The following is a 14,239-nucleotide window of genomic DNA, read 5'->3' as shown; positions in this document are numbered from 1 at the left end:
TATCAAATATTTGATTAATAAATATAATATTTAATTAATAGAAAATAATTCATTTAATTCTATTTTTTTTAGAATTACAATTTAAATTTATATTTGAACAAATTTATTAAGTATTTTTATAAATATAATATTATAGCTTTTGTTTTCTTGTTAAAAGTACGTGTTAAACAACAATTGTAAAGAAATTCATGGGCTAGGTTATTGAATTAAAAGAGAATTCGTTCTTATAATACCATAACTCTATTATGATTTTTGTTATTTTTATTTAATTTTGACTAGACTTTTTAGGTTAAAATTGGAGGAAAATATAAATAAAAAGAAAGAAAATTCGCATAATAAAAAATGAATGGAAGTTTTATTTTTTTAACATGAATATACCTACTTAAATTCGTTTAACTATGATATTTAATGTAAGATACCTTGAACAAAAAACTTTCAAACACAGTTTTTTGTAAAAAATATAGGGACTAATGCTAACTTTTTAAAATAATTTAAAGACCAAAATGTATATTAAAAGAAGTGATAATAACAAAAACATAATATACAAAGATGATAGAAAAATCTCTTAAACAAAACAAAAAAAATAAAATAAAAAACCGTAAGAAAGCATTAACCTATTAAAATTATCCATGAACCCATCCTGAAGTGAGAGGAGAGCACGACCCTGATTGCACTTGCCCACCAATTCCTCCTTGATTTGATGCGAGATTCAGCTGATTATTTTTATTCACGAAGAACAAACGCTGTTACTAAATTTTTTTAAAAAATATTAATTTTTTATATTTTAAATCATTTTAATATATTAATCTCAAAAAAAATTTAAAAAATAAAAAAATATCATTTCAATATAAAAAATATTTTCTATACAAACAAATAGATCCATAATAAATCCAACATCGAGAATAGAAAAATATTTTCTATACAAACAGATCCATAATAAATCCAACATCGAGAATACTAAAAGTAATTATTTTTGTTTTGATTTTTATATTTAAAAAACAAACAAACTGGATTTTAAAAAAAAAACTAAAACGGAGTAAAACCAATCAGTTTTAATCTGGTTTAATTAGATTTTTAATTGGTTCAATTAGATTTTTAATTTTAAAAGACTAATAAAACCTATACGCTCACATTTCTTCTCGAACTCAAGTAAAATATCTTTTCACAAATATTGTTTTCCATACATTGTATAAACAACCAAAAGTTAAAAATCAACACCATTGTTTTCAATTAAAAAATAAAAATAAAACTAATATCTCAAATCCAAAATTATACTATAAATTAAAACCATAAATTTCTTGCAAAATAAACATGGTTTTTTCTATATTTTTCAAATACCCAAATACCAAAAATCCAAATCTGATTTTTTAAAACCCAAACCTCAAAATTTTTTATACAAATAAATCTTATCTTCTCTGTATTTAAAAGAATACCCAAAGCTGAAAAACAAAAACCATGTTTTTATTATATAAAAAATATCAAAAAAGAATGTTAACAAGATAAGTTGAACATCTTATTTTCTCTACATTTAAGAGAATGTTGACAAGATTGAAGATATATATGTGATTGGCTAGTTGTTCTAGATTTCTGTGTTTCTAATATAGGAAAAGAGAGAGGGAGAGGCAAGAAAGGGCTGCTGGTAACTAAGGTTACCAGGGGGTAAATTATTTTTTTCTATTTATAATATCTTTTTTTAACTGGTTTAATTTGATTTAGATTAACTAGTTTCTGTCTTATAAAATCAGATCCAAATCAAACTGATTTTTTTTTAAATATTCTAATCAAATTATTTGTTTGATTTTTTTAGTTAATTCCCTTTTGTTTTCTTAGTTTAACCAGTTTATCCATTTTAGTTTATCAATTTTCATTCGCATCTCTAACTTCCCTCCCTACAAACAAACCAAAAGAATGAAGAAGCTGATATTTCTATGACCTTTAAAATATGTTTGAAAATGTGATGAGTTCACAAAAAATTTAATTTTTTTTTTGTAAAACACTAATCTTTTTATATATTTTAAATCATTTTAATATGATTATCTTAAAAAATAAAAAAAATCATTTTAATTCATTTCAATATAACAAATTCCTTTAAAAGCAAATTCCCACTTCCACGTCAGCACTAAACTTCCAAATAAGCACCATATACCGAGGATGATTTTTTTTTTCTGGGTTAAAAATCAAAAGCATTTATCTTCATTAATGAATGTATATAATATAATCTGGTGGGTGTTGATGATCTGAGCTGGTATAAACACAATTCTTCTACATAAATCCGAGTCTATGCATTGGCTGAACCCCACAAGACAGCTGCAATTTTAAATTGATCATTCAAGAAATCATCAGGGTTGCAAGCTGAAGGCAACAAGCTGAAGGCAATCGATTCACAAGTACAAAATCATCAGGGTTGCAAGCTGAAGGCAATCGATTCACAAGTACTTCGGTGAACATGGCAGGATAAAATTACAAAAAAGCATCAGAAACTAAGCCCAATGTTGCTTGTTTTCAAGTTTATATTCATCTAATAATCTTCAGCATTATAACCAAGTACCTACAAACAGAAAATCCGAACAAAACTCAATTCACAACTCCTTTCCATCTGTCTCTTCAACAAGCGACAAACGAAAAGATGAAAATACATCTCATCATTTATAAGAAAAGAATGAAAGAACTGGAATTCTGAACAACAATCTCGAACAAGCTTGGAAACACAGAAAAATAAATGTCTACTGCTGAACACACCATGGAAAAAACGTAGTTTCTCTCAAAATTACACAATTAAGGACAAAACTTAAGTAACATCATATCGTTAATGGTATGTAGTCACTGACATTAAAGTGAAACCACAAATCCAGTTCACTATCAAATGCCACCAACAGAGCTACTTTCGGTGAGCTTACTGACCATTCACATAAAAAACAGCCACAGGGCTAATATGTGATTGGCTAATTGGCCACCGTCATGACACACACCAGCACCGCCTAAGTTGGAGCTAAAAGACATTGAAGATCACTATGACACCACATTCAAAAGCTACGATCACACTAAACGCACCATTAAACTTTTTATAGCTTGTTATATAAATAAGGAACAATCCTGAACTCAAAAGGAATTTCCAAGCTAAATAAGCTGACTTCTAAAACCAGAACTGCATTGCCACTAAATAGGAAAACGCATTGACTACCAAATGGGAAAACCAATCTACCAGCACCGGCTGATATCAATAGGGACTGTTCTACGACAATTATAACAGAAGTAAATTTAACACAACTCGAATAGCAATGCGAAACTACTGATTTACCACCTAAACTTCAATAAACTTTGGAAATCCTAGGATTATACTACAAATAAGCAGTAAGAATTAGAAATAAGATACAGAGACAAGAACACAGTCATGGAATAATTATAATGATCCAAAGCTTTAAAAATCTTAAACAAACATCAGTAGCAATAATCCAAAATCGAAATTTCTAGTTTGACAGTACAGCCAACTACCGGAAAACAAGATCCAAAATAAGTAACATTGAGACACTACACTATAATGGCAAAATAGTGCTCGTTTATAAGGCAAGGATTCTACTCTTCGTCGGTGGCGGTCTCACCACACTTCTTGTTATGCTTCCTTGCGTACCTCTGGTTCCTCAAAAACTTGGGGTCCATCTACACAAAAAAGACCCATTAGCAAAACAGTACTGCGGAGCAAAAAAAAAAAACGTAGCAGATTCACAAGAAAGAAAGGTGAAGTACCCCTTTGGTGGAGGTGTGGCGATGCCTCTTGGGTTTCTTGATGCCATTTTTGTGAGCTTTGTGTGACTGGTTGTGTGCTGTGTGATTCTTTGACTTGGCCATCTCTGCAACTCAAAAAAGAAACAGTTGATAATCAGTCTCACAAAGACAGCATGATCTGTTTATGTAAGAAAAAAAGGGGGTGTTGATGGTGAAATGGATGTGCAGACCTGAGACGAAGAATTGATGCGGCTCTGGGGCACGAAGAGAGGCGAACAGGCCAAACCCTAATTCGCTGCTGCCTTTATAGAAATTAGAGTGTCACTAAAAATAAATTGTCCTGAGACGGCCCTGCTTGTACGCCTTTGCGGTTGAGAAACTTCTAAATACAGGGCTTCTTTGGTGGGCTTTGAACATTTGGCCCATGCAGCTTCTTTCTCTCTTCCATGTAAAATAGTTCATCAGCTCGCTCTAAAAAATTCCAAAACTTTTTTTTTAAAACAAAATAGGAATTATTTAACAAACACTGTTGTTAAAAAATATTTATAGTTCTATTTTTTATTTAATTTAAAATTAAAATTAATGAATTAAATGTTTTAAGGATAATCAGACAAGTTAGTAAAAAATATAAACTTGATAAAAAAATATATCTTGACTTGATTTATTATTTATTCTATGTTTAAAATTAAATTATGTAAGAATTATGTTGATATGATCTAATAAATTTAATCGATTTAAATGTAACTTGCTAGATATTAAAATAATTTGATGGTGAAATAAATAAAAAATAAAATTAAAAGGTAAAAAAAAGTATCAATTCAAAAAAAAAAAGAAAAAAAGAAGAAGAAGATAATATCCAAAGGTAACGTCTCGTTTTATGTTTGATGGTGGTATTCTTCCTTACTGTTATCAATGTCCTTCCTTGCAACTTTTACAAATTTATTAATTTATGTTGTTTTTTTATCTATAATTATATTAAAAATACACTTCGACATGAATTACAAAAAAAATTAATATTTGACATCAGGTTATGATTTAAATTTATTTTTCATAAATAGAATAATTTATACATGAAAAACATGACTGGTAAAAAACAAATTGAAATAAACATAGCAAGGAAAGAGGGTAAAACAAGTTATAATCTAAGATTTAAAAATTAAAAATTTTAATTGTCAACAAAAATAAAACTTATACTCAACTTCACAACAATTTTTTTATTCAAATCAAGTATATTGTAATAAAACTGAAAAGTAGTTTGTCATCTTATGTTAGTCCATGTATTTATAAAACCGGTGTAATATTATTTTTTAATCCCTAATGTTTTATCATATAATTTATTTTAATTTATTTATTATATTTAGATAATAAAGATATTATTGTTCTAGCGTATTTAAGAGTATAATTATAGTGATTTTTTAAAATATTTTGTAGTGTTCTTGTCGCCTGGAATGTGTATGGAGTACACAATGCAAGAAAGAGAATATCATACATGAGAATGTTCTTGTCGCATGGAATGTGTATGGAGTCCACAACTTAGATTTTTATACATCTAATCCATGAACTTACCTGATTATAATTAAAAGAAAATATTTTTGCATAAAAATTCATGGAAAGTTTATATGCGCAAATCCCGTAGACTGAAAAAAATATATAAAGTTGTGCCGAGTAGGTGAGTTGGGATGAGGTTGGGCTTAAAATATCCATGATTTATCTCACCAATGCTTTTACAGGACTAAAAATATTATCACCGGAGCCATGTTTTGTTCTTGTCTTGTCCTTTTCCCACCCCTGCCTTGTTAGCATAGGGACAAAATTATCAAACGAGTATGGGACTAGACTCGCGCTTGGCAGTACGTTTTAATTTTTTTTATTTTAAATTAATATATTTTTAAATTATTTTAATATACTGATTTTAAAAATAATAAAATACTATCAATATAATTTAAAAAATATTTTTTAAAAATTACAATAACATTTTCAAATACACTCGTTAACCTTGATAGCTGAGAGGAACAAAATTGTTCAGGGAAATGAAAAAAAGAAAAGGAACAGTGATATTTTTTTTTAATTAACGATTACCGAAGGGTCCATATTTTCCAACGTATGAATGCGAATAAATACAGACCGACACGGTCAAAACTCATCATGTGTTGACCTCACCTAACCCCTGGCTTGAGCCAAGCCAGTGGAAACCAGCCACGGTGAGTTGTTACACTGAGTGAGCAAGCTAATAGAGAACGCCAAAGGAAGAAAAAGAAATTGACAGCAATAAAATATAGAGGAGACAGGTTGTTGAATGCATATTTAACTTTGGTTTTTTTAAAAAAAAATTAACATGATAAATATAAAATTTTGACCGAACAGCACTGTTTAATTTTTCTTTAGTGAAATAATATATTTTTATATTTTGGAAGTATAATATTTAAGTGAATCATAATAATTTAAAATATTGTATTTCATATACGTAACATCAAATAAAATTTAAATTTAGATTGAAAAACATAAAATTATAATTAATTTTACAGTTCATAACAGCTATATTTAAGCAAATATTATGATTTTAAAGCACAATATTATTAAAATATAATATTTATGAATCACGGTATCATCAATGATTAAACTGTGTTATTTCATGAAAAAAAATCCTATGTTATTGCATTTTATTTTATTTTTTTCTGTGCTAATCACACAAACTTTTCATTGTCCTTGTCATTGCTGCTCCGCCCTGTTATTAATTTTTCAACCCCCATTCTTTCTGGTCCCTAGCCATACATAGCCAGCCCCTTTTTTTATTGCTAGTATTATTAGCTTTGATCTCTCTCCCCAACACTTGATTTTATTATTATTACTCTCTTTGGTTCTCAAACTAAAGAACCCATCAAGAATCAACAAACGAGAAAGAAACATGTTTCTTTTAGATTGGTTCTATGGGGTTCTTGCATCTCTTGGTTTATGGCAAAAAGAAGCCAAGAGTCTTTTCTTGGGTCTTGATAATGCTGGCAAGACAACCCTTCTTCACATGTTGAAAGACGAGGTCTTGGTTTCTTTCTTTCCTCATTCTTGATATAAAGGTCGCGTCTTTATTAATTATTAAATGTTTGTTTTGGTTTGTTGAATCTGGGATCTGTTGTTCTGTAGAGATTAGTACAACATCAGCCAACCCAGCATCCAACATCAGAGGAATTGAGCATTGGAAAAATCAAGTTCAAGGCTTTTGATTTGGGCGGCCACCAGATCGCTCGTCGTGTTTGGAAAGATTACTATGCTAAGGTTGCTTTTTGTTTCTCTTAATTCGATGCGATTGTTTTTGTCTTGATTTCTTTGTGATTGTATGTTTTCTTCAACTCTCTTGTTGAATCGAATTTTTGGGCTTTGGTTTTCGTAATTTTTATTTGTAGTACGTAATAATGAGTTTTATGCTGGTCAAATAGATGGGAAAAAAAAATCTGTCCCTGTTGATGGGAGGGTACTTTGGATATGTTATCTTTGCAACTTATTTTGTCCTTTCCGTGCTAATTGATGACTTTGTAACCGTGGCATGATAAAATGACTTCGGTTTTAAAAGGGTGTGATTTGTGGTTCTTTGACTGTAATTTCTCGATTAGTCTTGCCAGAATGGTGTGATTAGAGTTGCTTTTTTGCTGCTTCCAATTATGCCGTGTGTTATGCTATTAGAATCTCGATTTGGAGCAAAGGCAATTGTCCAGAATGGTGTGATTAGGGTTGCTTTTTTGCTGCTTCTAATTATGCGGTGTGTTGTTATGCTATTGAATCTCGATTTGGAGCAAAGGCAATTGTATTATGTAGCTGCCTTCTTTTCCTTTCTTGCCCGTCACTGATGTATTATAGATCTGGTTATGGCTGAATCATTGGAAATGCTAAAATGTCTCCTCATTTTCTTGCTTGCTGAGATCACATGTGCGCGCTTTGCCTTGCAGAATTACAGATCAAAACCATCTTTCTATCTTTGCGAACTGTTTATTGCAGCTTTGTTTTCAGCTGGTTGACTTCTTTATGTGAAAAGATAACCTGATTTCCTTCTCCACTACTCATGTCGTCGTGCCTTCATAATCCCAGCTAAACTTTGCCTGTTTTATCTGATTCATGGGAGGCCAACATCAATATTGGAAGTTTCGCTGATAGCACCTTTTTGTTTTTCAGAGGTGTTCCAATAGTAGCTTTCCAAATAACGCATCTTGGGTCTTTATGCAAGTGCTTTATGAATTGACCTAGGAGTCTTTCACTTAGAAGTTAAAACTGAATAATGAAAATGGTGCTGAGTTCATTGGTTGGAGGTAGTATGAATTAACTATGTTTCAATTGAATTCAAGTCCCAAAATATTTGCTGCCCCAAATGATTCTGTAGTTCTCATGTAAGGTGCCGGTTGGTACCGATCCAGCTGTTATGCGGTGTTCACTGTTCATCTGGTGTGACTGGTTTGTTTTTCCCTGTGGCTAGATTTCTAATTGTTTGCTGCACCCAATGATTCTGTAGCTCTCATGTAAGGTGCCGGCTGGTACCGATCCAGCTGTTATGCGGTCTTCCCTGTTCATCTGGTGTGACTGGCTTGTTTTTCCCTGTGGCTAGATTTCTAATACAGGCAGATATTCTGTAAACTCCCTCAATTCTTGTGAAGAATCTGTTCTTCTTTCACAGATTAATTTTGGAATTGCTAGGAGTATAAACCAAACAGTTTTTTTCTCAATGAACAGGTGGACGCCGTGGTTTACCTAGTGGATGCCTTTGACAAGGAGAGGTTTGCCGAGTCAAAGAAGGAACTGGATGCCCTCCTATCAGATGAATCCTTGGCTAATGTTCCATTTCTGATTCTAGGCAACAAGATCGACATTCCCTATGCTGCTTCAGAAGATGAGCTCCGTTATCATCTTGGGCTCAACAATTTCACTACTGGCAAGGGGAAGGTGAATCTGGTAGACTCCAATGTCCGTCCTCTCGAGGTTTTCATGTGTAGTATTGTCCGCAAGATGGGATACGGTGATGGCTTCAAGTGGATGTCTCAGTATATCAAGTAGAATCTGGAGGAACAGCTGGCCTTGTACTCTTTTGGAGTTTTTCCGTCATTTTTTGCACTGTCTTACTACAGCTACGTTGAATATGGAATTTTTGTTTGTCTTTGATGATTTTATTTTCGAAGGATTAACAACTGTAGTAACATATGATTGATAACTCAGCCTTTGTGAAATTGGAGTTTATCGAACTACAGGGTGTGCAGTGTCTTTGTGACAGATTATCATTTTTTGTGGATCAATGAGGACCCTAGGATTAGAACAATAAAATTATGGTTTTGTCCGACTTTTGAGATAAATTTGGGGCTCATTTGTCATTTCATATTTATTAACGGCGGCTCGGTTTTTTCTCCTTTGTTTTTCCACACCTCAGTTGCTTGAATACACCTTTCCAAGCCCAAAAAAACACACTTTCTTTAGTCCAAGAGTATATTGTGGCTTCTTTCTTTTCTTAAGCGTTGTGTAATGATCCACTTAGGCATGGTATAAGGGGTTTTTGTGTAATCTTCTAAAGGATATTTTTGGGGTAATTATTTGGTTCTAGATAAATAAATAAATAAAATTGTTGACATGCATGACTAACATCAGCTGTAAAAAACTTCTTTGTACTATATTATTAGATTCCACGCGGCACGTGTTTGTTGTTTCTTAGCAGGGAGTTTCCAACAACTTTTTTTTTTTTTTCCTCTCTTCTATCTCAAGATTATCATTTAAAATTTTAAGGTAGTTTTTTTAGTTGCATCTATTTAAGTGTTAGTCTTTATTTTTTTTGTTTTATAATTTTTATCTTTTATTTTTTTTTGTAAGTTTTAATTTTTTTAATTTCACCATTTCATTCTAAATTTATTATTTTTTTATTTTTTAAAAAAATATTGAAGATTCATTTTATTTCTTATCCCTTTTATAAACTTTCAATTGTATTCAATTTTATCATTTGATAAAAAAAATTAAATTGTTATTTTTTATTTATTCATCTTATTTTGATGGTTTTTTTAATTATTTTGTTAAATTAATTTTTCTTTTCAATTTAGCATTTTAATAAAAAATCATTCCTTCTCTCTCTCGCTCGCTTCAAATTTGATCCCTATTTTTTTAATTGTTTTTAAATTCTTTTGTATAACTAGTTTATTTTTTTCAATTTTATTATATGACATTTGATTTATTGAAAAGTAGGCTTCACATTATTTCCAGATTCGATGTTTCTGATTAAATAGTTTATATCATGAGTTTTATAAGCTATCACATGCTAACATTATTTTTTTAAAACTTTTTTTTTTTCGATCTCACTACTCAATATTGATTTTTAACAAAATATACTTCTTGGTTTTTATCGTTTTTCTTCATAACAAGTTATCCTATTTTTGGGACTTGGCATGTGGATTTGGCGAGTTAATTTATATAGGCTTGCACTTTTTTTATTTTTATTTTAATTACTTTCTTTTTTATCCTATTATGTAGTTGATTTTTTTTTTGTCCTTCAATATTTAATCTATAGAAAATCAAGATTTTGTGGATTGATCAGGGTAAGCTTGATCTTTTTTATGATTTTTTTTTAATCTCATCATTCTTTTGAATATTCAAAAATTGAGCTTTAAGGTTTTTAAAATTTGATGATTTTGGTCAAATGACTCAAATAACAGGCTTAATAGGTTAACAAAGGTTAACGTCATTGTTTTTAGGTTATTTTTTTGTCAAAAATTAGGCTTCTTGACTGAAACTTAGTTAAAGATTTCACACGTTATGACTTTAAAAAATTAACCCGAATTTAAAAAATTATCCCGAGTTTACTTAGTTTTTAATGTTATTAAATTAGAGTGATCTTTTTTTGTTGTCAAATTAACCAAATTTATTCAACCCATTCGAATTAATGACTAGAATCTGAAATTTTTTTACTTTTTTGAAAATCTTGGTGTAGTCTTAACTTTTCTCTTCTCGTTTTTGAAAAAAATTGATGTGGCCTTCAGTGTGGCACTAACCACCAATATACTGAAGTGATTTTTTTTCTTTTTATAATTTCATATTAATCCCGCTTCTACCCTTCAATATTTAATTCATTTTTTATTAGTATTTTTAACTTATTTTTATGTGAATCCTATAATTTTACCATGATCTTATATTTTATATTACGGATTTCATATATTAGTTATAATTCATCCAAGTCAATTAAATGTGCTACCATCTCAAAAAATAAAAAAAATCTTTCGATGTATCATTATTCAAGTAATTTAAGGCCATGTATGTTTCCCGGAAAACAATTTATGGGAAATCACTTTTCAAACTTTCCTGTGTTTGCTTCAGTTGCTTGAATACACCTTTTCAAGCCCAAAAAAACACACTTTTCTACGGTCCAAGGGTATATTTTGGCTTCTTTCTTTTCTTAAGCATTGTCTAATGATCCACTTAGGCATGGTTTAAGGGGTTTTTGTGTAATTTTCTAAAGGATTTTTTTGGGGTAATTATTTGGTTCTAGATAAATAAATAAATAAAAATTAATTCTAAATAAATAAATAAAATTGTTGACACGCTTGGCTAACATCAGCTGTAAAAAACTTCCTTCACGCGGCACGTGTTTGTTGTTTCTTAGCAGTGAGTTACCAACAACTTTTTTTTTTTTTCCTTCCTCTAAACCCACGATTATCATTTAAAATTTTGAGGTAGTTTTTTTAGTTGCATATATTTGAATGTTAGCTTTTATTTTTTTTGTTTTGTAATTTTTATCATTTATTTTTTTATAAGTTTTAATTTTTTTTTAATTTCATCATTCATTCTGAATTTATTATTATTTTTTATTTTTTAAAAAAAATTGAAGATTCGTTTTATTTCTTATCCCTTTTATAAACTTTCAATTGTATTCAATTTCATCATTTGATAAAAAAAATTAAATTGTTATTTTTTATTTATTCATCTTATTTTGATGGTTTTTTTAATTATTTTGTTAAATTAATTTTTCTTTTCAATTTAGCATTTTAATAAAAAATCATCCCTTCTCTCTCTCTCTCTCGCCTTAAATTTGATCCCTGTTTTTTTAATTGCTTTTAAATTCTTTTACATAACTAGTTTGTTCTTTTCAATTTCATTATATGACATTTGATTTATTGAAAAGTAGACTTTGTGTTATTTCCAGATTTGATGTTTCTGATTAAATAGTTTATATCATGAGTTTTATAAGCTATCACGTGCTAAAATTATTTTTTAATTTTTTTTTTCCGATCTCATTACTCAACATTGATTTTTAACAAAATATACTTCTTGGCTTTCATTGTAACAAGTTATCCTATTTTTGGGACTTGGCATGTGGATTTGGCGAGTTAATTTATATAGGCTTGCACTTTTTTTATTTTTATTTTAATTACTTTCTTTTTTATCCTATTATGTAGTTGATTTTTTTTTTGTCCTTCAATATTTAATCTATAGAAAATCAAGATTTTGTGGATTGATCAGGGTAAGCTTGATCTTTTTTATGATTTTTTTTTAATCTCATCATTCTTTTGAATATTCAAAAATTGAGCTTTAAGGTTTTTAAAATTTGGTGATTTTGGTCAAATGACTCAAATAACGAGTTTAATAGGTTAACAAAAATTGACGTCATTGTTTTTAGGTTATTTTTCTGTCAAAAAATGGGCTTTTTAACTGAAACTTAGTTAAAGATTTCATAGGTTATGACTTTGAAAAATTAACCCGGATTTAAAAGATTAGCCCGAGTTTACTTAGTTTTTAATGTTATTAAATTAGAGTGACCTTTTTTTGTTGTCAAATTAACCAAATTTATTCAACCCAATCGAATTAATGACTCGAGTCTGAAATTTTTTTCACTTCTTTGAAAATCTTGGTGTAGTCTTAACTTTTTTCTTTTATTGTTTGAAAAAAATTTGATGTGGCTTTCAGTGTTGTGCTAACCACCAATATACTGAAGTGATTTTTTTTTTCTTTTTATAAATCCATATTAATCCTGCTTCTACCTTTCGACATTTAATTCATTTTTTATTGGTATTTTTAACTTGTTTCTATGTGAATCCTATGATTTTACCATGATATTATATTTTATATTACGGGTTTTATATATCAGTTATAATTCATCCAAGTCAATTGAATGTACTACCATCTCAAAAAATAAATAAATAAAATCTTTCAATGTATCATTATTCAAGTAATTTAAAAGTGTATCAGTTATTATGCATTGAATTTCTAACTCTCTAACGGCTTAACATTTTTTTTAGGATAAAACAAAATTACCCACGACGTAATGCATGCTAAAAAAAACTAGTTTCTTACTATTGTCCATCGCAGGATTTGCTGTCTGGGCTAATCTTTTGTCCGTCTTGGGGTGTTTTTTCATGTTCCATCTAGTGCCTCATGCCCTCACATTCTCTCGTAAAAACATGGATTGCTTTGTGCAGAAACTCTGGTCCCCATTTCGACACATTGTACTTTCAATGTAGAGCCTTCCTAGCCGAGTTTCTTAGTGCTTCACTCAATGCACTATGAATCATTGGAGAGCTCAACTCACCAGGAGCACACAAACTCAAAAATGAGGGATACCGTATTTGGCACTTTGTACCGTAATTTTAAAATTCATTTTTATATTGATTTGAAAATATAAAAAAATATTAATTTAAAATATAAATTTTTTTAAAATGTAAAAACAATCCATTTACTTTTTTTAAAACTTATGACGGGAGAGAATTCGCTATGTTTTTTTTCTATTTACAACTCAAGCCATGAGTTCACCCGCCAAGTACGACCCTGTAAAGTCAGTTAAGAAATAAAAGTTCCTTGTCACTTCACAATGATGGAGTTATTGCATCTCATTCCATTGAACCAATTGATCAGTCACCCCACCTGCTGGGTTAAAAGGAGTTAGAAAATAAATCCAATAATTTACAAAAAAAAAAAGTTAAAAATAAAGTCTAATAACTTAAAATCAACTATCTTTCTGTTATATCAAATAGTTATCTAATGTGGTTTATTTTTGCGTTTTAAAAATATATTTTTTATTTTAAAATATTTTTAGATATTTTTATGTAATAATATTAAAAATAAAATTTACAAAATAAAAATATTATTTTAATATATTTCTAAAACAACATTTTAAAAATAAACCATTACTATAATACCAAACAATCTCTACATACATAAATAAAGCTATAAAACAAAATTTATTATATTTATTTCCCTTCATTTTTTTCATCCGTCCAAACATGTTTCTAACAGATGGGTCTTAGCAACACTGGCCCGTGGCAGAAGAAGTATTCTCAGGGAAAGAACATAACATAACTTCGCATGTTCGATTAACTTTACTTTCTTTTTCATGGTTAAATTAAAACTAGAAAAATGAAATTTATATGTTTTATATGATTGTTTTGTTTGTAGACATTTGGCCAGCATCGGCCAACATCTGAGGAATTATATATTAGGAAAAATCAAGTTTGAGGCTTTTGACTCGGGTGGTTATCGAATTGCCCGCAGAGATTATCACGCCGAGTGTGTT

The 14,239-nt window shown here is 29.5% G+C and overlaps 2 protein-coding genes and 1 long non-coding RNA gene across 4 annotated transcripts; 2 read left to right on the top strand and 1 right to left on the bottom strand.

Moving 5' to 3' along the window:
- Positions 1-2,148: 2,148 nt before the first annotated feature.
- Positions 2,149-3,358, top strand: LOC105114970 (uncharacterized). The gene is made up of 2 exons (XR_840246.1): positions 2,149-2,358; positions 2,418-3,358. It is a non-coding gene; the product is annotated as an uncharacterized LOC105114970 (long non-coding RNA).
- Positions 3,359-3,370: 12 nt separating this feature from the next.
- Positions 3,371-4,077, bottom strand: LOC105114956 (60S ribosomal protein L29-1). 2 transcript variants are annotated; one of them, XM_011011698.1, is made up of 3 exons: positions 3,954-4,072; positions 3,745-3,848; positions 3,371-3,657 (listed from the first exon to the last, which is right to left on the bottom strand). In XM_011011698.1, exons 2-3 carry the CDS (start codon positions 3,844-3,846, stop codon positions 3,574-3,576), a joined length of 186 nt encoding a protein of 61 aa, XP_011010000.1. In that variant the 5' UTR covers positions 3,847-3,848; positions 3,954-4,072; the 3' UTR covers positions 3,371-3,573. The 2 variants fall into 2 exon arrangements, with proteins under 2 accessions (XP_011010000.1, XP_011010007.1); XM_011011705.1 differs by having other exon boundaries at positions 3,380-3,657; positions 3,745-3,854; positions 3,954-4,077.
- Positions 4,078-6,481: 2,404 nt separating this feature from the next.
- LOC105114947 (GTP-binding protein SAR1A-like) lies at positions 6,482-8,956 on the top strand. Its single transcript, XM_011011687.1, has 3 exons — positions 6,482-6,757; positions 6,862-6,993; positions 8,437-8,956. Exons 1-3 carry the CDS (start codon positions 6,629-6,631, stop codon positions 8,755-8,757), a joined length of 582 nt encoding a protein of 193 aa, XP_011009989.1. The 5' UTR covers positions 6,482-6,628; the 3' UTR covers positions 8,758-8,956.
- The last annotated feature ends 5,283 nt before the right edge of the window (positions 8,957-14,239 follow it).

The sequence above is a fragment of the Populus euphratica genome, unplaced genomic scaffold (assembly GCF_000495115.2).
Source record: "Populus euphratica unplaced genomic scaffold, PopEup_1.0 scaffold5.1, whole genome shotgun sequence".
Taxonomy (NCBI): domain Eukaryota; kingdom Viridiplantae; phylum Streptophyta; class Magnoliopsida; order Malpighiales; family Salicaceae; genus Populus; species Populus euphratica.
Note: the sequence above shows the minus strand (reverse complement) of the source record. Positions and strands in the feature narration are given on the sequence as shown.

What these genes read in the sequence shown, in the direction of transcription:
- LOC105114956 (XM_011011705.1), bottom strand. Translation starts at nt 3,846, where the DNA reads ATGGCCAAGTCAAAGAATCACACAGCACACAACCAGTCACACAAAGCT. An exon ending in GCCACACCTCCACCAAAGGG is followed by an intron (nt 3,658 to 3,744) that starts GTACTTCACCTT and finishes TTTTTTGTGTAG; the next exon opens with ATGGACCCCAAGTTTTTGAG.
- LOC105114947 (XM_011011687.1), top strand. Translation starts at nt 6,629, where the DNA reads ATGTTTCTTTTAGATTGGTTCTATGGGGTTCTTGCATCTCTTGGTTTA. An exon ending in TTCACATGTTGAAAGACGAG is followed by an intron (nt 6,758 to 6,861) that starts GTCTTGGTTTCT and finishes GTTGTTCTGTAG; the next exon opens with AGATTAGTACAACATCAGCC. An exon ending in GGAAAGATTACTATGCTAAG is followed by an intron (nt 6,994 to 8,436) that starts GTTGCTTTTTGT and finishes CTCAATGAACAG; the next exon opens with GTGGACGCCGTGGTTTACCT.